At 35.4% G+C, this 27,284-nt stretch overlaps 1 protein-coding gene and 1 long non-coding RNA gene across 2 annotated transcripts; one reads left to right on the top strand and one right to left on the bottom strand.

The window, feature by feature from the left end:
• Nucleotides 1-9,773: 9,773 nt before the first annotated feature.
• On the bottom strand, nucleotides 9,774-11,726 carry LOC108208612 (uncharacterized). Its single transcript, XR_001804339.2, has 3 exons — nucleotides 11,335-11,726; nucleotides 10,159-10,224; nucleotides 9,774-10,072 (listed from the first exon to the last, which is right to left on the bottom strand). It is a non-coding gene; the product is annotated as an uncharacterized LOC108208612 (long non-coding RNA).
• Nucleotides 11,727-21,748: 10,022 nt separating this feature from the next.
• On the top strand, nucleotides 21,749-27,257 carry LOC108210110 (NAD-capped RNA hydrolase DXO1). Its single transcript, XM_017381377.2, has 13 exons — nucleotides 21,749-22,289; nucleotides 23,125-23,375; nucleotides 24,303-24,368; nucleotides 24,482-24,560; nucleotides 24,679-24,758; nucleotides 24,837-24,860; nucleotides 24,965-25,089; nucleotides 25,396-25,612; nucleotides 25,693-25,746; nucleotides 25,952-25,998; nucleotides 26,303-26,387; nucleotides 26,549-26,612; nucleotides 26,775-27,257. Exons 1-13 carry the CDS (start codon nucleotides 21,899-21,901, stop codon nucleotides 26,876-26,878), a joined length of 1,587 nt encoding a protein of 528 aa, XP_017236866.1. The 5' UTR covers nucleotides 21,749-21,898; the 3' UTR covers nucleotides 26,879-27,257.
• Nucleotides 27,258-27,284: the final 27 nt, after the last annotated feature.

Here is a 27,284-nt window from a genome sequence, read left to right as displayed (position 1 = left end):
TCTGAGAACCAACATTGTTATGGAATCAATCCATGTGGTTTTTGATGATAAGAAGATTCAAGGATTCTCAGATGAAGGATTTCATGATAATCTCAGATTTGAAAATGAAGGTGAAGGTGATCTGTATGACAGTGATGATGATGATGACATTATTCAAAATGTTGGAATTAATCCTGGAATTAATATCCCAACTGATGACTCTCTAGTGCAAGGAACAACTGCAACTGGAAATTCAACTGAAGCATCAGTTGAAACTACATTGGAGGGATCAGTTGAAACACCTCAAGGATCATCAGTTGAAAGAATGTCTCAAAGTTTCAATCAGTCTAGAAATAATGAGATGTCAAATTTAGGGGGAGCTTTCCAACATGGAAACCTGAACTTCAACAATGAAGCCACATCATCAAGACAATCACTTCCACCACAAAGAAAGTGGACAAGGGATCATCCTTTTGAACTAATTATTGGAGATGCAAATGCATCTGTACAAACAAGAAGAGCAACTCAAGATGAGTGTTTGTACAGTGCATTCCTTTCACAGGATGAACCTAAAGTCATAGAAGATGCTCTCAAAGATGCTGATTGGGTTCTTGCTATGCAAGAAGAATTAAATCAATTTGAGAGAAACAATGTTTGGAAGCTGGTGCCTAAGCCTAAAAATAAAACAATTGTAGGAGTAAGGTGGGTATTCAGAAACAAGGTGGATGAGAATGGAGTTGTCACCAGGAACAAGGCCAGACTTGTTGCTAAAGGATACTCTCAATCTGAAGGAATTGATTTTGATGAGACCTTTGCACCAGTTGCAAGACTGGAAGCAATAAGAATGTTCCTAGCTTATGCTGCTCATGCCAACTTTAAAGTTTATCAAATGGATGTCAAGAGTGCTTTTCTAAATGGTGAACTGGAAGAGGAGGTATATGTCAGTCAGCCTCCTGGTTTTGAAGATCCAGAATTTCCAGAGTATGTTTACTTTTTATTAAAAGCACTCTATGGACTAAAGCAAGCACCAAGGGCATGGTATGACACTCTGTCTCAATTCTTATTAGATAATCATTTTTCCAGAGGAACTGTGGATAAAACACTATTTTACAGAAATGTAAATGGTGCCTTTATTCTGGTTCAAATTTATGTAGATGATATAATTTTTGGTTCTACAGATGAGAAACTTTGCAAGAAGTTTGCTAATCTTATGAAGAGTCAGTATGAAATGAGCATGATGGGAGAGCTCACCTACTTTCTTGGTTTACAAGTTAAACAAGTAAAGGAAGGTATATTCATAAATCAAACTAAGTACATCTATGATCTACTTAAAAAGTTTGATTTATTGGATTGCAAAGAAGCTAAGACTCCCATGCCAACAGCCACCAAATTAGAGTTAAGTCCTAATGAGAAATCTGTGGACATCTCTAATTATAGAGGCATGGTTGGTTCTCTTTTATATCTGACAGCTAGTAGACCAGATATTATGTTTTCTACATGCCTCTGTGCTAGATTTCAATCTGATCCTAAAGAATCACATCTTATTGCTATAAAAAGAATATTCAGATATCTTAAGGGAACACCAAATCTTGGCATTTGGTACCCTAAAGACTCTGGATTTGATCTAATTGGATATTCAGATGCTGATTTTGCAGGATGCAAAATTGATAGAAAAAGTACAACAGGCACCTGTCAATTTCTTGGTGACAGATTGATTTCTTGGTTTAGCAAAAAGCAAAATTCTGTATCAACCTCTACAGCTGAGGCTGAATACATTGCAGCTGGAAGCTGTTGTGCACAATTATTGTGGATGAGAAATCAATTACTTGATTATGGATTAAATCTCTCAAAAATCCCAATATTTTGTGACAACACCAGTGCTATTGCTATAACTGAAAATCCAGTACAACACTCAAGAACCAAGCACATTGACATCAAATACCACTTCATAAGGGAACATGTGATGGCTGGTACTGTTGAAATGCATTTTGTTCCAAGTGAAGAACAAATTGCAGATATCTTCACAAAGCCTCTTGATGAATCCACATTCACAAGGTTGGTAAGTAAATTAGGTATGTTAAATTTCTCCTAATTTAGAGTGAATTTTTCTGTAATTTGGCAGCCAGAATTTGATTAATTTTGATTTATCAAAATTGAATTAATTATAATTCTGGATAAAATCTATAATATTTCAACTGATGAACTAGTGAAATTGTTTCAACTGATGTTTGAAACAATATCCTCCTGCGCTGTTTTTCATTCAACTGATGACATCAGTTGAAGACGCCTTCAACTGATCTTCATCAGTTGAATAGGAAGTTTAAAGAGGCGCTTATTTCATCCGTTGAAAGTATTATCAGATCTGAGCCGTTGAAATTTCTTTTGTCTCTCACCTACTTTATACACACGATCGTGTGTGTAATTTTTGTAGAGTTCAATAAGAGTAATTTCTTCTCAACGGTAATTTCTCAGCCAATCACAGCAATTTTCTGAGAAAGTATTTAAGTGTTTTAATCTATTTTCATTTCTTTTCATCTTACTCTTTCGAATTCTCAAAGCTCTCTTCTCTCTCTGTGCAAAAACAAGTTCTAATTCTTCTTCAAGCTTTCTCTGTAACTGCAATGGCACCAATGAAGAAGTACACTGCACCAAGTGGGTTTATCTATGAGAAGAACAACTTTGCGTCATTTGTGGATACCAAGGCTGTGGAGGAGAAAGAGTACCACAGGATGATGGAGTTCATCAAGTCAAGCCAGCTCTCTTATGCTATGACTGAAGCTCCCATCATCTACCATGAAATAGTTGAGGAAATGTGGACCTCTGCAGAGTTTAATAGTGAGCATGAAACTCTAACTTTCTCTGTCAATAATAAAACTTACTCTGTTAATGCTGATGTTATGAAAGCATGCTTTAAGATTCCTGAAAATACTGTTTTATCTTTGCCTAGTGATAATCAGTTGGTTAATTTACTTTATGCCATGAATTATGTTTTGCCAACTGATGCCTTAGGTAAAATAGAAAGAAGGGGTCTTAGGAGAGAATGGAGTTACTTATGTGATGCATTTATTAAAGCATTTTCTGGTAAAATTAGTAATTTTAATGCCCTTACTTCCCAGATCTTACAAATGCTTTACATGTACCTGACTAATGAATATTTCAACTTTGGTGGTTTGATGATCCAAGAAATTGGGGAGAAACTAGGTGATAAAACTGATAGACCTAGGAATATATATTATGTCAGATTTCTTATGATGCTAGCTAATCATCTCAATGATAAGCTAGTTATTACTAACAAGGAAGCCAAGCTTCCCAGTTTTGTGCAGGAAAAGAGAGTCTTTAAAGACCTCTTTAGGATGAATTTATACCCCTCCTTGGAGGTGGTGTACCTGCCAACAATGGAGGCTGGAAAGCACAAAGAGGTACATGGCTTTCCTACTACTCTCTCTCAACCCTCAACTTCTTTGCTTTCTGCTATCAGGGCTGTTGAAGAGGCCCATCAACAGCCTACACAAGTAGCAAAACCCTCTAAAACCAAGTCTTCTAAACCAACCTCAGATGCCTCCCAAAAGGCATCTGTTGTAAAAACTAAGAAACACAAGCCTGAGGGGAGTGTGATTGGAGGAAGTGAGGGGGAGGGAAAGGGTGATCATCAAAGAAACCCTAAGGATAAGGATGGAGAGGTGAGTGCTAACCAGCCTAGCCACTCTGCAGTCTCCCAAAAGACTGTAGATGTTAATATGGATTTAAGCACATCCCTAGCAGCATCCTCCCAAAAGGATGTTGTTATTGAAAACAGTCCTCAGCCAAGGACACAGTCAAAAAGGGGGAGGGACACCACTTCTTCACCAATAAAAGCCTATGGGAGAAAGAAGCCAAGAAGTGACAAACTGAAGCACTCTGCACACACACAGGCATCCATTCTGGATTTTATGCCTTTAACTTCTCAAAGTCAGATTGATGTGACTCCAATAAATGTGGAGTCACAGCCCCCTTCTTCATCTCAACCAATCACCCATATTCATGATCTTACCATCTCTACTGCTCAAACACAATCCCCAACCTCCTCTGTGGATGTGGAATTAATTCACACCACACTTGTAAATTCTCCATCTTTGGATTTCATGGAGAAGCCCCCTTCTGAGATTGATCATCATCATTTTGATGATTTGTTGGATCTTTCTCTTCCATTTCCTTCCTCTGTAACAGTGTGTTCTGTGGATTTTCCTTTAAAATCAATCACCACAGACTCAACTATTACAGCCTCTAAACCTATTTCTTCATTTTCTTCAACTGATCTTCCTCATCAGTTGACAAGTGTTTGTCCTTCAACTGATATGCTTAACAGCTCTCATCAGTTGAATGCATCCTCTACTCATGTTTCAACTGATGTCTCTCATCAGTTGACAACTGCTGCTACTTCAATTACTTTACCTTCTTCTACAGCAGTTGATCACATGGTAGCACAAACACTTTTAGGATTGAGTGGAGTGAGCTATGGAGTGGAGAGGCAGCCTAGTGAGCTGGCAAAAGGAGAGGGTGTGGAGAGTCTGGCATTTTCTTCTAGCCAGGAAAAAGGAGAGGATAAGAGTGACCCTTTAGTAAGGGTAAGTGAGGGAGAGGTGAGTTGTGTGGTGAGCCAAGGGGAGCCCTTGATGCAAGAAAAGAGAGAAATTGAGAGAAATGCAGGTGTCAGTGAAGGGTTTAGTGAACAAGAGTTTCAAGCTGAATACAGATCCATATTGGATGGTGTTTCACTAGACCCTGAGACTTTTACTCATGGAATGTCTTCCATTCAAGATTTTGCCAGATTGGACAATCAAGCAGCTGAGAGGCACCTTAATCTAATTCACACTACATCTTCTATGCTTAGAGCAAAGGAGGCATTTACAGCTCTGCCTGCCAATGCTGGAGATGATTTTCAATATGATGATAGTGATGAAGACCTCAATGATGCTCTTGAGGAATCCCTTGGTGAACAACCTACCACTTCTCTACCTTCATGGCTCTCCATGCAGTCTACAAATGCAATGGTTGTCAGCATGGAGCTGGAAAGGCAAGCCTCCACCATTCTTCAATCACAACCTGGAAGCTCATCCTCCTCTCAAGCCATCTCTGCCACCATTGCCAGTCAAGCTTTGGAAAACCTCAAGCTTCACAAATATCAATCTCTCCACTTTCAGAAAGAGATAGAGCATCTCAATTGTCTCATTGCCTCTGTTAAGACTGATCTGACCAAACAAATTGATGAAAAGCTTCCAGCTCAGGTCAAATCAGCTATTTCTGGTTCTGAGCAAAAACAACTGCAATTGGAAAAGCAAGTAGAAGCTCTGGAAGGCAATGTCTATATCTTAAACTCTAGGATGGATGAGATGTTGCAGCATCAAAGAATTCAGACTGGACTCCTTCAACATCTTCTTCTTGCCTCTGGTGCTTCTCTTCCCAGTCCATCCCTTACACTTGCTGCTAACAAAAAGGGGGAGAAAGAATTACCAACTCCTGCAGAATTAATCAGTCAAATTCCTCCTCCTTTCCACACTGAAAGGGAAAAGCAAAAGATTGAAAGGATGAAAGAATTGGACTCCATTGCAAAGAGAGTGGCTCAATTGGGCAAGAAATCATCTACATCTTCTACAGCCACCACAGCTCAAATCTCTTTTCCAACCACAACCACAATTCTCAGGGTAATCACACCTGAGATTGTTATTCCCTCCAAGACAGAGAAGGGTGAGCCATCATTTCTGAATGAGTTCAAGCCAACTCTGTTTCCAAACAATTGTGGTTACTCCAGGCCTGGAAAAGACTCAAGCTCAATCTACTTTCCATTAGCCAGGCCTGACAAAAATGAATACAAGCTTTTGGGCCAAGAAATCAAAAGTTATAAAGATTGTGCAGATGTGGCCTTAAAGACTCATTTTGCCATCATCTACAGAGAAGGCCAGAAGTTGTTTATTGGAACTGGCCATCCTCATTACTCATATGCAAAAGCTGAAGAGGTGGCCAGAGAATGTGAAAAAGAGGAGTTTGAATCCCAACTCTCTTTAAACCAAATAGAGGTGGATGAAAGGTTTGCTATTGAGCTGGAAGAGGAGTTGGCAGCTGAGCTTTTAAATGAGGAAAGATTGCCTCTTGAATCATCTCCAAAGAAAAAGAGAGTCAAATCTAAGACTAAGATGCCTGAGGCAGCCAAGAGAAGAGAAGAAGTGCCAGAAAAGCCTATCTCAAAGCCTTCTTCTCCAATCAAGGACACCACAGTGGTACATCCAGATGTCAACTTCCATGATGAGCCAATAATGCCAAAAGAGGAGCCAATTGACTTGGAAGATATTCCAATTCCAGCTTTTCTTGTTCAAGAACCTTCCAAGCCAAAGAAGAAAGTCAAGTCTGTTGCTAAGAGGATGGCTAACCCTCCTAAACCTCCAAAAGAACCTGAAAATCCTGATGACTATCTGATCATTGCTAACATTGAAGAAATTTCTGAGTTGGAGCTGGAGCTGGATGATCTTCAAGAAGTAAGAGGAATAGAAGCAACTTCAAAGTTACCTGAAAGATTGGTATTCTCTTACAAAAACAAGGGTGATGTCATCTGGCCTCTTCACAGAGTTCTGAATTCTGAGGGATTCAGTTCTCTAACAAAAATATATGGATCTATGAAGAGGACTGGAGGATTTACACCACCTGCAAAGCAAATGGTACTAAAGAGAATCCTTGAGATCAGGAAGGAATGGAACTCAGATGCTAGTCTACAAAGAAGGCTGAAAATTCCCTACACTGGAAAGAAAATTCATCATGAACCTACTCCAGTTATGGAATTTAGGGACAATCAAGGTGTTAGGAGATTTTTCAGACCTAAAGATCAACTCAAGGTTGCTAGCTTGAATACTCTGAAGACTCTCCAATCCAAGCTCAACAGACAAGATAGTGATGAAGAATGGTTCTACAGGATCTTTCAGAAGCAAATCAATATTCTTGAAGAAAAACTTAAGTCCAGAAGAAGAAGATCTTCTAGGAACAAGTAACTGCTCAGTCTAGAGGAGCATAATCATCTGTAATCTTTTCTAACTCTTGTATTTAAATTCTGCATTTTATTTTATTAATGTTTTTGTTATCATCAAGTGTAGAATTTATGTCTGCATCTTCTCCAGTCATAAATTGGGGGAGATTGTTAGGAATCAATAATTTTTGATGATAACATAAACATTTTGTAACATGTCTTACTTAGAACCTTTATCAAATTTCAGTTGTAATTGTTATGTTTCTTGTCTTTGGGAATTATCAACGGATGGGTAGAATAGGATGGCTAATTGTAAATATCCAATGCCATGTAATTTTATCTAAGTGAAGGATATTCAACTGATGAGATGTAACTATTCAACTGATGAAGACTGGATGATGTTTCAACTGATGAAAATCAAGCATTCAACTGAAGACAAAGTGTTCAACTGATGATGCTGAGGAATTCAACTGATGAGACTGGAACAGCATTCAACTGATGAAGTTTGTAATTCATTCAACTGATGAGCCGGGCATTCAACTGATGAAGTCAAGAGCAGTTGAAAGTAACCAGAACTTTCAACTGATGAAGCTAAGAGCAGTTGAAAGTGACTAGAGCTTAAGTCTGACAAATCACATGGATCGAATTACACTAAAATAGACATGGAAGCCTAATTAGGAAAATAAAGAAGAAGCAGAAACATACTTATCTCATGCAATGCAATCTGGATCAAATCAAGATGATGGTCAAAGATGAAGACATCTCAGAAAGCATGCATAAGACAAAGTTGTGCAGCATTGTTTTTAGATTAGAGTGCATTTTGTAATCTAGCTAAAAGCTTTGTAAAACTTGGAGTATATAACCAAGTTAGTAGCATCAGTTGAACTTGTTCAAATTACTTGAGAGAAAAATCTGAGAGTTAGAACTAGTTTTGAGTGATGAACCAGCAGCTGTGCGAATTGTAAAACAATCCACAGATTCTTCTATATAAAATCTCACGGGTGGATCATTCAATCCACCCGTATTTTTAATACTTGGTGTTTTTCTGTTTACTGTGTTCTTAGTGTATCATTCTTGAATCTTTTAAATTTGTAAAAGATTGTATTCAACCCCCCCCCTTCTACAATCTTTCTCATAGTTGGTGTAAAATAACAGTTTGGTTGGTTAAGCCTGTTTGACTATATTGTGTTCCTTTCGCCTAATTTTCATGCCACATGTTTTTAAGTTTAAATTTTAGTCTTTCCTATATACTTTTAGAACCCCTGTATGTTAGAAGTTGTGCTGATGACCTGGTTGTGCTTAGCTTTTTGCTTGTGCAGCATAAGTTAGATGTCATTTAATTGATATGTGTTATCAATGCAGGTGACAATGTCATCCCGCATTTTGAAAGCTCTGATTCTGAGGATTCATCCAGTCCCTCGGTTGACCAGGAGGCATAATTAAATTAAAACTAATGTCCTAGATAATCTTGTGTAATTAAAAATGTGTTTCTCCATGCCCATATTCATCCAGTTGTACACATGCTACAAGTTTAATATCGAGCATTTTCTGATTATAATAATTCTATTTTATCCGGTTGGGTGTGAATTTTGTATTTCTTGGCTCCTGATGCTGCATTTTGATTTGACCCATAAATAGATTCTCCCTAAATCAGTACAGTCAGCAGTTTAATGACTTGGTATGTAGCCATTTTGATTTTAGAGTTTTGTTCTTGTACTAGACAGCAGCACAGACAAAACAAAGATTTGGAACACAGGCATGTTCTTTTAATAAGGTATAGTAGACAAGAGATTTCCATCTACTAATGAGTGCAGCCTCGAGTAAAAATTTCATAGCTTCTACAGTAGTCACAATTGCATTTTGCAGGAAAGCATAAACATAATACCTCACGTAGGATAATTCTGGTCTTTTAACTATAATGCAGATGCCCCAGGAGTAGTCTAGTGTTGTCAAGTGCCTCACAACATAAACATGAGAAATCCAATTGGATTTGTTGTGGCACACTTCCATATATAAGCTTCAAACTCACCACAATAGCAGGTACTAAGTTTTTGTCCACCACTATCCTTCATGAAAGATTAAACAGTCTAAAAAAAGCTATTTATTTAAAGGTTTAATTCTCTAAAATGAGAAGTTCATGATGTGGTATTAGTTTTAGTAATTTATTAAAATTATACTGTAAGCCTGATGACAAGGAATTCATTTTAGAACTTAGCAGTACAAATGCAACCTAATTGCATTAAAATAGCCTCTGCAAAAGGGGACGAGTGCTTTTATTTAAACATCTGTCCAATTTCTGAAAGCTTATTAAAAAAAAAAAAAAAAACTTAAATGTACAAAGACCACATATCAGCCGTAGAATACTACTGCAAAGGAGGCTATAGCTTTTATCTAACATATCAAACGTCTATCCAATTTAAAACGACATAAATCAACAAGACTAATGTAATTGCCACAAATTGTTTCTCTTTAAAGTACAGAGAACCTATGAAGAAAACTTTAAGCAAATCCCTCGTAAAACAATAAAGAAAATCCCAAATAAATAACTATTCTACAATCTTCTTGCCCTTGTCCAAGTATGTAGCCCCGCCCATCACATAGCCCCTTTTACTGTTTTGCTCCCAAGTTAGGATTTTATGTCCATACACCACGCGTAACTTGTTCAACAAACTATTCTGATTGTCCTGCACAATTTAAAGTAACGTTATTAGACAACAAGCAGCCTAGTTCATATTAAATCATATTAAACTATCCCAGCCACTAGCTACTCTAACTTATATAAATAAACAAGACATACATTCTCCGTTCTTAGGCTGGTGCTCCATCCAAGCAGAGTCCCAAGGAGAAGCTTGGAGCGAAGCTGCAATCGTCCCCCTGTTCCTCCACTGCATTGCCCCTCACCTTCCTTGTCCCTCCCAACATCATCTTTGACAGTGGATTTGTTTCCTCAAATAGCTGAAAAAATTTGCGATTTTCGTCCCGTAGTTTAGCAAGCTCTGCATTACCCGGGTACAAGGCTAATACCACCTCAAAGTTATTTAAACATCTTTCGTATGCACTCTTCATATCATCCAGATTCTTACGGAAGTCCCTCATGTATTTCTGATTTAGGAAACAATGAAACTATTCTTACAATTCAAATTTTTGTGAACAGTACAATGTTAAAATTTAAAACATTTCTAGCTTACATCTTTTTGAAAGTGCTGGTCGATAGCATCTTCAACTGTCCCTTGCGTTCCTTGCGCAGCAGTTTCCTAAATAAGATTTGAATTTGAACAAGAACGAACTAGTTTTGTTAATGAGCAGAACTAGATTTGATATGGTACAATTTGTTGCATAATAACTTTAATTTCGAACAATATTTTTTTTCATTGCAACAAGCCATATATATTAGACAATTAACGCTGCAGCTAGCATACTAGTAAGCCAACCAGAGCTTCATTTAGGCTACCATAGGTGATACTAGAGTAACTTAATTTGACAGTCCTTTAAGGCATTTATACAACCGGTTAGAGAGATTAAATTAGAGAACTTATTTAAATAATACAAGGGGCACTAACAAATAGCTTCTATGAACAACCTATTTTTTCTATTAAAGACCAGTGTGTTGTCTCCTCAGTTCTTAGTAAGGTACTAAGGTAGGATTAAGGAGGGATAAATCTGATTAACAGAGCAGTGTATAGGAAAAACTCCGCCAGATGAAGAAATCTTGCTAGGCATATATAAACCTTTTACTGGAGGGGCGGGAGTGCTCAAGGTAGGGACTACAAGAACGGCAATCGTCAAATAATTAAGTATTTATGGTACAATTTGTTGCATACTAACTTTAATTTTCGAAACATATGGTTGTCCACCAAATTACAAATATACACCAAACACCGCTTCAAATAGTAATATAGGGCGAAATTTCACCAACATTAATCTAATATTGCACGGGAAGACATCTAATTACGGATGGCGGATTCTAATACTTGATTTATCCCCTGTATCATTAGCTAATTCAATTACTCAGTCCCCCAAAATCGACCCAGGAGCAGTTGACACAGACTCATGGCATAATAACACAATAAGCACATTGTCATCGACTATTACAGATAAATGTAACTCAAATTAGCCTAGACATACATCACCCACAAACAAGGAGACAATGTTGTTTAATACTACAAGAATAATGTATCTCAGAAACTCAATTGAACATTGTTTTGTCAATGAAATAGCACGATAACAGTAAATTAAAAGCAAAAAAAGCAACGATATAGCATGATAACAGTAGATTAAAAGCAACGATATAGTACGATAACAGTAAATTAAAAGCAAAAAAAAGCAATTTACTTGTTTCCCAACCCAAGTCAATTGTCACTGACCTGAACTCATCACTAGGGTTTTCAAAAATATCGGAGTTGTGGCTCCTTTTCAAGAGGGTGCCGCTGTCGTCGAGAATCGTGCTTGTCGTCAATGCTTATCTTCAGCCATCTTCGGTTTTGATTTTGAAGAGTAAGTTTAGGGGAACAAAGTACATGTAACTGTTACTTGGATTCCTATTTATGCGGGATGACACTTTGATAGACACACGATTGTATACAGGACCGTATGCTTACTACTTTATACGGTAGTTTTAGATTTAAAAAAAAAAATTACACCTGTCACCCATCTCTGCCGTACAGTTTTGTTTAGATCTGATGGTTCTCAGGAGGGTCTCCAAGTACTCCAAATAATAAAGACTCCAAGGAGCCCAACTCATATATATATATATTAATTTTATATAAATATATTACCTTTTTAGTTTATACTTGCTGAGGTTGTTGTTTAGTTAGTTACCTTATCAATACAAACTACAAGTCATATCAATTCATTGATCCACGACTTCGATTCAAGTTTATGCATTTTATTAGACTAAAGTTTGTATTATAATTTAGCTATGTGAAATTGTACAAATGGAGACAAAATGATACGTTATTTTCTAGTATTATTCATAAATTCTCATCTATGATTATAAGCCTTAGTCATAAACCGATCAATCCGCTTAACCGAACCATCAAAAACCGCACCGCATGGTCCGGGTTAATTGGTTTGCGGTTCACGGGTTGGTTTGAGATTTTAAAAAACCGCTAATATACGGTTTGGTTCTGGTTCTACCTCCAATCCGAACCAAACCGGACCGCGATCACCCCTAGTCCGTCTCACTCATTTCTCTCATTTCTTTATATTACAAAACTTTCCCAAAATAGATAATGGGTCTCACCATTTTTCTAATTTTTCTTCTTTTTCACACTACTTTTACTCTACTGTCTCTTTTTTATATATTAAAAATTAATGGGTCCCACCACTTCACCCACTTTTCTTTCTCTTTTCCACTACTATATACATATTTCTTAACTTCTGCGCCCAAAACCAATGTAAAGAATTGGGTGGGACGGAAGGAGTACTATTTGACATATTTTTGTAGGTATGCACAGAGTTGGACTTCCTCCCCATCAACTTCGATCCACCTATGTGATTCGGGAGCTAGCTAGGCATGTCCGAAAAAGAAATTGATCGCAGTATCGTCGTTATCATCGTCATCCCCATCGTGAATAACCTCAAAATATTGATATACGGGTTCTTGAAGATCATTAGGTGGTTGTTGAGCCGTGATAGTGAAAACTGGAATTTGCTGCAGCCGAATCATAATTTTCTTAAAAACACGACCAGGCAACGGAAAAATCCAAATGCATGTGCAGATGAGATAACCGCACAACATTATTTGCGGGGGGAACAGAAAAGAAGATATTAGGAGTGAAACAAGTTGCGGAGATGAACTCAAGTCGCCGAATTTTAATATAATGGGTCCAGCATGTACAGTGATGGAGATGCTGAGTTTGATAGATATGACAAAAACTACTAAGAGAAGAGCAAGTGTTATATGTAACCAGCGGTTGTGGTGATTAATGAAATAATCCCAAACTAGTATTTCGTTGGCCAGGCCTACATTATTACCGGAGAAATAGTGTATGAGGGACATAAGGATATTGTTTAGTACTGGTGCTAGGAACCTCAAATCTATATGCATTGTTGTGAATGAAGAGAGAGAGGGGGGGGAGAGGGGGGGAGGGAGGGATGGATTGAGGGAGATAGAGTGAGGGCGGGAGGAGGGAGGGAGGGAGAGAGAGAGAGGGCTCTGGAGGGAGGGAGGAGGCGGAGAGAGAGTGAGGGAGGGCTGGAGGGAGAGAGAGAGAGGGAGGGAAGGATGGAGGGAGAGAGAGTGAGGGAGGGATGGAGGGAGAGAGAGAGAGAGAAAGGGAGGAGGGGGGGGGGAGTAGATGTTCAACGGAGTGGAGAGATGGATGAGAGAGACAAAAAGATGACGCGGAGAAATATATACAGAGGGGGAGCGCGCGCGCGATGGAATGAAGATTTGTCTACGTGAAGGTATATCTGCAAGGGAATATGATTGGGAGATTGAGGGTATATGAACAAGGTTGGCCGAGAGACCGGAGATTGGCGTTGAGAGAGAGTGCTAAGAGAGAGTTCGCTATGTCTTTTTGTGTGAGAAAGAGAGAGGGAACGGAGATTGGCGTTAAGAGAGGGTGTGTATTTACGAAGTTTAAACGAAGTTTAAATGACTTGGCTGGCTTTGATTTGGTTTGAGAATGAAATTGGAAACACAAAATCAAAATGCAATATATATATAAGATGGGATGATCCTGGGGAGCTTGGCTGTGGACGAAAGTACTACGTACAAATGGACAACACGGACTAATCAGCCCGAGACTCACGTCAGGATGCCTTCCAAGAAGTTTCTCTGCCCCCAAAACTCCACTCAGCAAACAAATTACACCTTACTTGAGTTACTCCTTTTGTCCCTAGGTAGTTTATCTGGGCCTGAGTTTTGCACGCATTATAATGTTTTTAGAAAATTTAGTTCTGTAACTTATTTTTTTAATTTTTTTTAATAAAAATTTGATGATTGAATTTTCATAAGTTATGGAACTATTTTACAAGAGACTTAAAATACGTGTCGAACAGTGGAAAAAACTCGTAAAAAAAATGAGAGGAACGGAGGGAGTATTTGTTTGGTTGTTGGGGAGTTCATTTACCAGTATTGTTTTTAAAGTAGGAAAATGTTTGGTGTATATAATTGTGTACAAAATTTTGTACATAATGGCATATAGTGTGGGTGGGTTTTAATTAGAATAGACTCTCATTATTTACATCAACAACTCCAATTAAAATCCACCACATCAATTTTCACTGATTATTATTAATTGTCATCTCGTTGTGTATAAATTTTATGTACACCATCTTGTGCATCTAGTACTACTCTTTAAAGTATAATTACAGTGATACTGGGACTCTTAAGAAAGAAGTTATTGTTTTTATTATTTGGACTTTGGAGTAAATAAAGTGGATTATAAGATACAAGTAATTTATATGAATTATATTTTATAAAAATGAGCGGATAATTTATTTTAGATTATTTGATAATGCAAAGTAGTGAATTGTTACTAAAAGAAAAGAATGTAAAAAAGAAGTAGAAGTTGTAAAATAAAAATTAAATTTTTCAACATTCTATTTCTTTTATGAATTTTTTTGAAGTGCTTAATTCTTTAAAAAAAAATTGTAATTATTTTTACTGATGTCCCATATAATATGCATCACTTTGATTATTAGAGACAGTTACTGAATATCACAAGTTACTAATGTCTCATTGTATGTTTCGAATCACAAATAAAGCAAAGAAGTAATCAGGGAATAGAGCAAATAAAACCTTATCTATCCTACTCCCTCCGTCCCCTTTTACTTGTCCCTTTTGAAAAAATAACGCATCTTAAGAAAATGTTAGTTGGATATCTTGTTTTCATACATATCCCTAATAAATGTAATGAATTAGATAGAGTTGTGTGTATATATATGCTAGTCAAACATTGGAAGTTGTTACTTTTTGGAAAAACATACAAAAAGTTGCTTTGAAAAGAGAAGTGGACAAGTAATTTGGGACAAATTTTTTTTTCAAAGTGGACATGTAAAAAGGGACGGAGGGAGTATTTTATGAGCTATCCACGACTCACTGGTCACTTTCATCACCCAAAAAGTCTCGAAACTCACATAAATATCAAATCAAATCTTCAGACACAAGTAACTAATGTAATATAGACACGTTTTTCCATTTTCAATTACACACAGCAATAACACGGACGAGCAATGTGAACAATAAGGTTATAAAGTTCACTCACACTCGATCAATTAGGAGATTACATACTCAAATTTTCAAGACTAGTATTCACCTTATAGAGTTCTATTTTTTAACACTCCCAAATCATTTCAGAACATCTGGCACGAAGGAAAAAGAGAAAATTTCAAATATATATTAACATTATACAATGTAGTTGGCACCGGGAGTCCTAGGACAAGACGCAAGAGGCGGCATTGCTTACATACGAATCTTAACCGTATGTTGTACTTCATAGTGTGGATCTGTTGATACAAAAACGTGTGTGTCTTTATTACTGTATATTAAACACACATGTCCACAACAAAGATGAGTATTTTGAGTTGCAGGTATAGATTTGGTGGCTGTCTATAGAACACGGAAGCAATAAAATAGACGATAGCGCCATATGAATTTGGAAGAGCTTATGTCTCAGTCATACTGTCCAGTACTACCATGCACTTGCTCTTTGGTGAATTTAAATGCATCATCTGCTTCCCACTTTCCACAAGTATTAATAATTAATGTAATATGAAATATAAATAAGGTTGCTTTTAATAATATTTAAAAAAGTCACTTACTGCATTACAAGTTAATGATGACTTGGTGAAAAATAATTTCTTATTTGTTTAGATAATTTAATTGATTTTTCTAAACTAATGAGACATAAACTCATCTAATTTATCAATATGCAAGTGAATCTGAAGTACTGACGAAGATGTGGAGGTGAATGTCAGGATCATAGACACATAGGATACGCAGCACAGAAAATAAAATATGACAAATACTCTCCAAACTGATTAATTGAGCCATTGAGGTATACAAGAAAACATGATATGTACTAACCGTTCAAGATATTTTTATGTAGATGTTTTTGGTAAAAGAAAAACTTATTTTTCTGTTATAGTCTTATAGATTAAGTCGAATAATTATGAGATTAGTTTTTGTTTATAAATCTGATATATAGATGTCTTTGATTAATAAACAAGTTATATACTTATAAAATAGGTACTCATCTTATAAAATACATATACTTATTTTCCCGATACAATTTGACAAACATATTGGAAAAAGTTCCATTTCTACCTGCTCTACCTCACTCGAATTTGTTAGGTTCCTTAAAGAGTTTACTTGTACCATCTTGTTTAAAGATTCTTATTTTGACTTCTTAGTTATGATGAAATTAATCGCAAATTAACGATTCGCATGGTGACTTCTAAACAGGCCAGTGAGAGAAGGTAGCTAGATCTTGTGGCTTCCAAACAGGCCAGCATGCACCCATGTTATATACTTTGATATGTTGATACTCAAGTGCGTGTCTCTTTTCTGCGAGAATGAAGCCAACAGAAAAAGAGCTAGCAAATATACCACCCCATAGTGGGAAGAAAAAGAGAGACTTCCATTGATGTTGCATGTCCTCGTCAATTAACGTATACTACTAGATTACTACGTACTTGTTGATTTGACAAAGAAGAATCCATTTGATCACCTACCCTCTTCAGATTTTGTAAATTATGACTGTGACTTTTATGGAACGATTATAATTTAAATATAGTAATTCCTCCATGACAGTAGTTCATCTCCCATAAATCGATTTTTAATATTTAAAATTTTGATAACTAATATCATCAAAATATATCTATTTATAATTAAAAAAGGTCATTTGGTTATTTTTCGATTGAAATCAATAGGAATCAGTCATATAAAACATCGCATATCTTTTATATATCATATTTTTTTATATAACATCATTCAATTAAGATCTACCCGAACCCACTTAATTAACTCCAAATTTGTTAGAGTTTCACCAAAAAAGTTCATGAACCGGCTATAAGCGGTCAAAAGAACCAAACAATTTAAGCTTCGTCGTCTCATAATGGTCTCACCAACCTCTTACGATCCTGCTAAGTCACATCCAGTCTTCATCTAAATCTAAGTATAAGTTTATTTCCAGGTCACACAATCCTTCTATTCTTCTTAATTAATTTATTAGTTTTTCTAATGTGCCCATAATAAATATTAAATTTTATAAAAATAGACTATTTTAATTAATGGAATTGATGTAAATACAGAGGGTCATTTGCATTTATTATTCACCCACAATCAAAAAGAGTTATTTTTATATTTCCCACCAATCCCTTAATTTATTTGTATTTCCTCAAATATCCATTTAACTATTTTTGACATTTTAATATATATTTTAAGATCACATTTAGACATAATTAATTTTTATAAAATTTGTGTCAAATAAATGTTTTGAATTTAAATTTTAATTTGAATGGGAATTGAAACTTTTTATTTAAATAGATTATTATTTTTGTCCATTTTAATATACGTTAAAAAAATAAACATAAATTAAAATGACAGAGTGAATTTAGTAGGATCCACGATATGAAGTAAAGTACCTTTCTCCTCTTCGAAAGAAATTATTTGACATTACTTTAACATATATAGGATTACAAAACAAGTAGGCTTGTGGGTAGAGCTGTAAGCGAACCGAACTCGAACGAACTCGGACGAACTCTTATCGAACTCGAACAAAATCTTAACGAACCGAACAATGTTCGATAATTTTATCGGACAAAATTTTCTGTCCGAACTCGGTTCGGCAATGAACCGAACCGAACACGAACTGTTCGCGAACATGTCGAACCGAACCGAACATGAACCGAACACGAACTGTTCGCGAACAATGTATATTTTTAAATAATATTATATATTATATTTACATATAATATTATAAATATTTTATTTATTGTCGAACGAACACGAGCTTCTCGAACTCGAACCGAACACGAGCTTAACGAACCGAACACGAACCGATCATCCTAAAAGTTCGGTTCGGTTCGTTAAGCTTATCGGACAGAAAATGCTGTTCGAACTCGTGTTCGATAAGCTTACCGGACGAGCTTACCGAACTCGAACACGAACCGAACCGAACGAACTTACCGAACAGTTCGGTTCGTTTACAGCTCTACTTGTGGGCTTGTTGGTTATATGTACATTAATAGTGAGAAACGGATAAGATGACCCCAAAACCATGACATGAAGATAGCTAGCCGTGAAGATTAGGCATGCCCGAAAATGACATTGATCTCAAAATTCTCATCACCATTTTCCTCGTGATCAATATCAAAATATTGATGGACAGGTGCTTGAAGATCATTATCTTCCTGTTGAGTCACTAAAATGAAGATTGGTCGAATCTGCTGCAACCAACTCATAATTTTTTCGAAAACATGGTTTGGGAGAGGTGAAATCCAAATGAATAGCAAAATGGAGAGATATGCGTACCACAAAATTTGCGGTGGGAACAGAAATGAAGCCATCGTCAGAAATATAAGTGGCACCGATAGATTAAAATCTCCGAATCGCATCATTATGGGTTCGGCAATTACAGTGACGGAGATGGTGAGTTTGATTGAGATGATAAAAACGAGCAGAAAGAAAGCAAGCAGTATATATAACCAGCGGTGCTGGTCGTGAATAAAATAGTCCCGGAATAAGATTTGGTTGGCTTTGGTCTCATCAGCAATGGAGTCGTAGTTTATGAGGAAGATAAGAATACTGTTGAGTACTGGTGCTACGAACCTTAGATCTATGTTGTAATGCGGCATGGCTTTGAATATATATGTTGATACGAGGATGTGTGGGTTTTATATGTGGAGTCTTGGACAGATGGTGGATGTTGTAGAAGAATGGATGTGCTTTATGCATGTATATATAGGCTCGGTTGTGTCCAGGAGCCTTCGACGAACATGTTGGTGTGTATAAAATATTCGAGTCTCAACTCTCACGGATTGACATCAGCTCAACAGGTACAGAGTGAAGTTGAAAAAAATTTGTATTCGCATTCGCATTTTTTGTTTTATACGCACACTATTTTTTGTTTTATAATCGGATTAATGTTAGCATGTATTTATGAGCACACTATTTTTTTTTAATTATTGTTTATCTATAATACAATCTTGTAATTTACGTTTCTAAATAATAAATTACTTTTTAAAGATAAACTACAGTGTCTCAACAAATGTTATATATGGCTACAGCTTTGTATATATATAATTGTTTCATTTCAGTGGATGATAAGTTTTGTAAATCAAATACTTCTGATCAAGCTTATAAGAATTTCTAATTTTACATTCACACTATAATTCTTCGAACAAGGAAAAATCAATATCACACAAGGAAAGTTAGCTACATTATTCTTATATAATGATTCTTCTGATAATTCCAACACTTTCATCACCAATTAAGTTGTTTTATCACCGTCACAGTATTCCAGTGTTTGCAGCATGCAATCATACATTTAGAGTAAATACTAAACAGTGTGCAAACCGCGATGTGTAGAAAAGTGAGACGTAGCTCGATTTTGTGGTGTTCAAATCTCCCACCAGTCAACATATAGCGCTACGTACGTTAACATCTCAAAGACGTGGCTTGATTTGACGGAGAATGCGAATACGACACCACCATCCACAAAGACAGAAGAGAGGCACAAATCATCGTCATCTTCTTTATCTTCGAATTGTTCATTTATAGATCCGAGCAATATATGTAATTGACGTCGTAGATCTAATGTGATCATATTTTTAGTGTTATTAGCATAAAAGTATAAAAGTGAATGATTTCGATTCCGATTTCTCATTATAATACAAAACGTAAGTTGATTTCATTATTTATGTGGCATTAGGATTTGACTTATCCTTTTTAAAAACAAAAATTACTGAAAATATGATTTTCTAGTTTCTTTTTATGTAAAATTAGGTTAAAGAAAAATTAATAATCATATATATATTTTTTTGAGTAATAATAATCATATAACTTGAAAAGAATCTTCAAGATAGCATATACAGAGACTTCACTTATCCCGGATTCCCTGTCCGAATCAAGAAAAGCAGCAACACTACACGCTATTTTCCCGTCGGTATATTTCACGATTCTCGAAACACATGTTTGAATTAGACGAATGATGTACAGATCCGACCTGGGTGGCAATTTCGGGTAACGGGTCTGTGTCAGCAATCGGGTCGATTGCGGGTCAAACTAAAGTTACTTGAAATTGAATAAAACTAAGAATTGAAGTTATTAGAAACCAAATTCTAATTTCGAGTCATTTCGGGTCCATTTCGTGTCAATCGGGCGATTTTCGGGTTGTTTAGGTAAATCGGGTGATTTTGAAGTATTGTGCTCAAATTCCAAAAAATCTACACTAATTCTGCGGCATTTTATGAATAATCCACATGAAATCAAAATCAGATATAACCCATTAAAATCCGCAAATCATATATGATTAATTAAAATCCCAGCTGAATACATCCCTTCTACCTTCGACAGTCCCATTTTGCGAAATATTTATGCTGGTAATTAGTATGTTTTACATTTTTCTAATTTATAATATTATATATGTATATATAATTTATAGTCTTAATTTGCATACTTGCCAAATATTTTGACTATATTATTTTTTCTATCTAGAAATTTATTTCGTTATAAATTTTATTTGTTCCGAATTTTACTTTTCAGATTTTTACTCATCCAAAAATTTAATTCAAATTTAACGAATGATAACAAATTTTACTCTTTCAAATTTTTACTCATCCGGAAATCTATTGTATAATAGAACAACCTTGAGTTAATTAATTTAATATGACTAATATACCCTTTACTTATTACACATATTTTAATTTTAATATATATAAAGGTTATTATTCACTTTTAATACTAACTTATTTATTATACATTAATGTCTAAGCAATGTATTTATCATACATTAATGTTTAAGCATTAATATACATTAATTATAACATGATCATTATTCGAAATTATTTTAATATTATACATATAAATAATATATATCTAATTATTTTTAAAATTTTAAATTTTTCCCTCAAATTTTGTAAATTTTTAATATTTTATCTGATTTTTGACTGATTAATCCAGTTTTGACCAATTAATCATCGATTTAATCGAATTTTACCAAATCGTATTAAAATTTCGTCTGGTTATCGATTATTCGGTTAATCGGCCGATTTTTAAAATATTTAATTATTGTGATTTAATAAAATTATATATATGATTTAATAAAATAATATATATGATTTTTAACTATACGACAAAGACTCTTATTCGACAAGAATCTTATTTGTTTTTATCAAATTTTCAATAATTTTAAGTGGATGATAATTTAATTATATAATTAAATTTTAAATAGTGTATTTTTTTATATTTATATTTTAATAAATATCATCATAGTGAGGATATATGTACATTTAGACATTAAGATAATATGACTTAAAATACAAGTAAATATAAATTTAAATTATTTTTATAATACAAATAATCTCAATTTTTTTAAAAATGAACAAAAAATATAACAATATATCAAAAAAATAATTTAAAGTAACCCGTGCAAATTAAGAAGCTAGTTTTATTTAAATCAACAAAACACCCTAAGTTACTTCCAAGTTAACGATTTTTTTCTTCTGAATTTATTCTTAGATGAAAATTACTAATGGGCCAGACGAGTCCACTGCACCCTCTGTGTATTGTAGGCCATAATAGACCCACCCATCCTAGTTTGATAATTTACCGTTACTCAGGCCTCAGCCCATAGCTTTTCACCACCCGAGTCGACTCAGTTTCCTCTCTCAACTCAGATAAAAATCAAATCGTTCAATACACACAGAACACAAGTGTAAAAAACACACACAAAAACACGCTTAAAAAACACACACACGATGGATTCGGAGCAAGAGCTAGACCTGTTCGGAGAAGACGAAGACGACGATTATAACACCACCAACAACACCCACAAAGAAGAGAGCCACCAAACGTCGTCGTCTTCGTCGTCCTCATCCTCATCCTCGTCTTCGTCTTCCAATCGGAGCGGCGGTGGCGACACTAGCAGCGCCGCCACCGGCAGCGCCACCGGAAGCGGCAGCGCCAGCGAAGACGAAGATAATAATGGGGAAGTTAGGTCTAATATAACTAATAATTATAATAATTATAGTAACAGTAATAGTAATAGTAATTACAATGATGATGATGAAGATGATGATAAGGATCTGTTTGGGTCTGATAATGAGGAGTATTGTAAAACCCTTGCTACTAGCCCTTTTCCTGTCCCAGGTGATTCTTTAATTTTTTTTTAATTTTCGTCTAAAGTTTCGATGTATATTTGTTATAATTTTGTATGTGATATGGGTTTTCTCGATGTTATGATTACAGTTGTAATTTGTAAAGTTTTGATCCTTATTTGTTTTTTATGTGTAATTTGGATTTTGCTGATTTTTGTTGGGTGAATTTAGGTTGTGTTATTTTTGATTCTAGGGTTTTGTGGAAGTTGTTATATGGGTTTGGGGGTTACTGCATTGTTAGCTGGTTGCCATGTTTTGAAGCATGATGAAGTAGTTTGTATTTCGCGGAAGTTGGAATTGGAGGTTAAAGGAGTGGAATGATTGATTGGATTTTTCTTGGTGTTTAATTGATTTAGTTAGGAGCAGAAGAATTGAGCTATAGTTTTAGAATGCTAGAATCTAGAACATTCCCTGGGTGTTGGTTTTAGCCACGGGTTGGAAAGATGTTAAAGAATAAATGAGGAGTTTAAGTCTTAATTAGACTCTTAGTAATCACTTTGGGATTTTAGTTTAAGTCTTGATTAGACTCTTAGTAATCACTTTGGGATTTTTGGGTTCCTATCTATTTATTTCAGATAATGGCGGCGGCAAACAATATAGGTTCTGTGCTCAAAATTGCAATCTCATTAACTATGTCATATTATTATTCTTCCATTGGCAGCACTAGTAAAAATCATTTTCTTAATATTTTTGTTTTTGTTACCTAGGTTGCACATTTACTCCTATCTTGATTTTCATTGTCTGTGAATTTCCCATATCTGCATTGCTATTCATTATTATTTTTCCTCTTTGCATTCTTTCTCAGTATTATTACCTTTGGTTTACAGTTTTGCCTGCTATACGTAATACCAATAACCATACTAGAGGAGGTTATGGGCGCGGTGGTCGTGGTGGGCGTTTTCCAAATGATCGAGGGGCTGGCATACTTCCAAATCCTTCTGGACCTTATCCTCAAAGAGGGGGTTATGGTTATAATCCCAGATTTTCTAATGTCCGAAACGATGAACGTTTCGTTTCTGAATTAAAATTCTCTAAAAGCGAAGAGACACTAGCAAGAAAATGTATAGCATTTCAGGAGGTCAATTTCTATCTTCAGTATCAATTTTACCTGTTCTTTTGTCGGCCTTTGTATAATTTAACCGTTAAATATAACCACAACTCTATAAGTCTATATTTACGGTAGTTAGGAGCCGGGAAGGAAGCAGTAATCATACTTGTCAAGGTGAGGCTGGGCGCCATTTCACCAGCTTTCGCTAGGCGATTATTAGGCTCATTGTTCTTTTAACTAGATATTTATATTGCTAATTATTTTATATTCACACACATATATGTTATAACAATTTAAAATGACTATAATTGTATATGCTTGCTCGTATATTATATATCATTATATAAATAACTTTGGGAAGAAAACTTTGGAAAAAACTCATGAAAGCAGCAGAGAAGAATACCATATGCTTCTATTCTCTTTAGACTGCCATAGATGAGGGTTTTACAGCTGTTTCCTATATATAAAGGCTGTTTTCCATATAAATGTGTGGTATAACCAAATTTTGGTGGATTTAGGTGTCGCATAGTCATTTAATAGATGTGACCCTAGGCGGACGCATTGCCTTCCCCATAATAATTTAAGCAGGTTGAACACCTGCGGTTTTCCTGTCACCATTCCACCTAGGCAACCTTTTGATATTATGGAAATAATTTAATAAGGATGATGGATCTCTTTCTTGCTGACTATCATAGAACTTTCCAAACTGTTTCCTAGATTATGATTTGGCAGAGAATTTAACACAACATTGACTTGCGAACATTTTTATTTTCTTCAGCTTAGCTTGTTTGATGGGAGGCATTTTTAAAAAAAGGAAAGAACTACGCCCCTGTCTCTTTTTTGGCCTTATTGACTTATTCCTTCGAATTAAAAGACGAATTAAATGTGTGCTGTCTTTTGTATAAAACATTTAATTTTGTTTTGGTCCTCTTACTTACTGGTATATATTGTTATCAGCCATGTGAGATTGGTTGCTATAGCCGTGTAGAAGGCGGGGAGGTATATTTCGACGATCGTAGCTTGGTAAGCATTTTCTCACCGTGTGTCTCTTTTCCCCTGTTGATGCAAACAAATTTCTGTATATTATTGATAATTCATTGCTTACCTCATTCAAATTTCTCATAATTTGACATCAGAGGCTTTTTAAGCGTCTCATTACTGAGGACATTGGTGCTGATCTTAACGACGGTTTTGATACTTTCATTGAGAAGAAAGGTGTAAGCTTTGTTAACTGATTTCCAGAATCACGTTGATACACTCTCTAATTATTCTGCTGTTATTGCTTTATTGCATATTACTTTGGTGTTGAAATCCTCACTTTTCTGTCTGAAAGATTTGGGATCTGATGGATTTGGTGATCTTCTTACCTGTATAAGAAACAAAAATGTTCCACTTCAAAATATGCATTTTGTGGTAAGAGTTCTTTTTGATTTTGTTTATCTTCTTATAAAAATTTGTCCAAAGTTGTTAAGCTTTCTTGTTTTATGGCAGACTTATCGGAACAATCTTAATAAGGTAAACTTTTAAATCTTTGTGTTTCTAAAAGTTATAGATAATAGATTTAGCAATATTATGATATGATGGAGAATATAATAGCTGTGGTGATGGTGCAAGGGCAGATACTGGCTACTGCTTATATAAGGAATGATCCATGGGAGATGGGGGTGCATAAAAGGAAGGGTGTAGTGTACCTTGATGTCCACAAGCTAGAAGAAAAGCCAAAAAGTGAGCTGGATAGGCGAAGGTACTAAAACTATACAGATAAGACACTTATTTTATCATCTTTTTGATAAATCTATTTAGAAAAAGAAAAAAATATGGCGGTGAAGAGATGGCATAGAATTGAATCCATTATCTTACTAAAGTACATGTAAACAATCACATAATACACAAGATAGAAATCTATATTTCTTAGGATATAATTCTATGAAAAATTGTAATATAGTACTAATGGCTTGGAAAGCGCTTAATGATAAAGTATTGCTCATTAGCTTGTGTGAGATGCTTCCCATGGAATCATTTATGCTGAATTTATATCTTATTGAATTAGATGTTACTGGGGGTATAGTTTTGAGAGCCTTGCCACAGAAGATCCTAGAAGAGCTGATGGAGAGGGAGTACATGACATAGATGCCAATGTGGAGTACTGTTCTGTGATCAAAACCAAACTGGGAGCTCATCGTATTCTGATGGGTGCTGAAATGGATTGCTGTGATTCAACTGATGAAGGAAGGAGGTTTTATGTTGAACTAAAGACTAGTCGAGAGGTTGACTAAAATATCTCTTTCGTTTTGTCTTCATCCTAGTATGTAACTTCCATGAATACCTAACTATTTCTCGTCAGCAGCTAAACTATCACACCGAAGAAAGATTTGAAAGGGAGAAATTGCTGAAGTTCTGGGTATGTATATTTTTTTGTTTGTACTTCTTATACTAGTGAGGTGCATAATGAAATTGTTGTCTTCCTGCTATAGGAAACATTTTGTCGCAGTTTGATGATTTCCCTAGGCCAACTGTCTCTAGTATAGAACTAGAAACTTATACGTATTGTTTATATCTTGCAATATGATAGGCGATAACATATTTTGGTGGTTTGCTCTTTGCAGATTCAGTCATTTCTTGCTGGTGTCCCTTATATTGTCATAGGATTTAGGTAAATGCTGCTTGTTCTGTTCATTTCTACCCTTTTAAGCGGTCACCTTTAATTTAGCTGGTGAGAGATTATGAGGAACTAGACAGCTCCCACTCTCCCAGCACATTCACTGTTTAGTACTTAATTCACGTGTCTTGGAGGTTTCCTATACTGATGTCTTGTTCCTGTCTGGGCAATACAAGGTCACTTGAGAATTGGTTAATGACCAATAGAAACTATTGCATTTCACTCTTGTAATCATGTATTCTCTGCAACACCTTAATATAGTCTCGGATTATTTATCTTATTCATCTTTAACTAGCAGAGATGATGGTGGTCGCCTTGTACGCACTGAGAGGCTGAGGACCAAAGATATTACACAAAGAGTGAAAATGAAGAGCTATTGGCAGGTAGAATTGTAGCACCAAAAATAGATTAATTCCCTTTAAGTTCTACATTTGAGTAATGTGTTTTTGTCATTCCATAGACTCGTGCCTGTTTGAAACAATAAGATAACCGAGTTTTTGGATTATTAAAGAAAATTCACAATTTATATGTTGACAACTTGCAGGGAGGAGTCTGCCTTGCATTTGCGGATGAGGTGTTGTGCTGGCTCTATGGAACAGTTAAAGAGAGTAAGATGATGATTTCAGCATCATGCATTTACCTGTTTGTTACTGCACCATATAGATTGAAATACATTTTGTCAAAGATCTTGCACCATAAATTTTCTCATATATATCTACAATACTACCCTTTTCAATTCTGATAATGAAGTTTTGTTTATTTGAAATCAGATGAGGACTACATATTGCAGTTTGCTCCGCCTTTCAACCGGCTGGAACTTCTACAAGCGCACTCTTGCCCTGATGCCATTACCAATCACATTGCACAGTTATGACCAGTTCCAGAAACCTAAATGGTTAAATGTCTTTTAATAATTAATATAGTAGTAAAACTGAACTGATTATAATTTTTGGGAACAGATAAAAACGTAAGGTACAAAGTGGCTGTATTTTTTTGCCTAAATCTGTTATAAATGGATAAGTTGGCATATCAAATACTTCAATTCACGTCATGTATTGAAAACAGATGTAACAACTTTTGGTGGCATGTTGCCCATGCCATCTGTCAAAATTCATTAAATTTTTTAGGAAGGGATACTATGTATTATTATGTTAAACTATCTGGTCAAAAACTGGGAAATATGGAGCAATGTAATTTTGTTTGTCGAATTGCATCTGCTTGTGAACGTATACTATTGAATAACGGTTTTGTGATTTGTGATCGTATAGTGTTCGGGAAAA

This window comes from Daucus carota, chromosome 2 (assembly GCF_001625215.2).
Source record: "Daucus carota subsp. sativus chromosome 2, DH1 v3.0, whole genome shotgun sequence".
Classification (NCBI taxonomy): domain Eukaryota; kingdom Viridiplantae; phylum Streptophyta; class Magnoliopsida; order Apiales; family Apiaceae; genus Daucus; species Daucus carota.
This window is presented reverse-complemented; position numbering and strand designations above follow the sequence as displayed.

Coding starts and splice junctions, on each gene's coding strand:
- LOC108210110 (XM_017381377.2), top strand. CDS start 21,899: ATGGATTCGGAGCAAGAGCTAGACCTGTTCGGAGAAGACGAAGACGAC. Junction 24,759..24,836: donor TTCAAAATATGCATTTTGTG/GTAAGAGTTCTT, acceptor GTTTTATGGCAG/ACTTATCGGAACAATCTTAA. Junction 25,090..25,395: donor AGTGAGCTGGATAGGCGAAG/GTACTAAAACTA, acceptor TTATTGAATTAG/ATGTTACTGGGGGTATAGTT.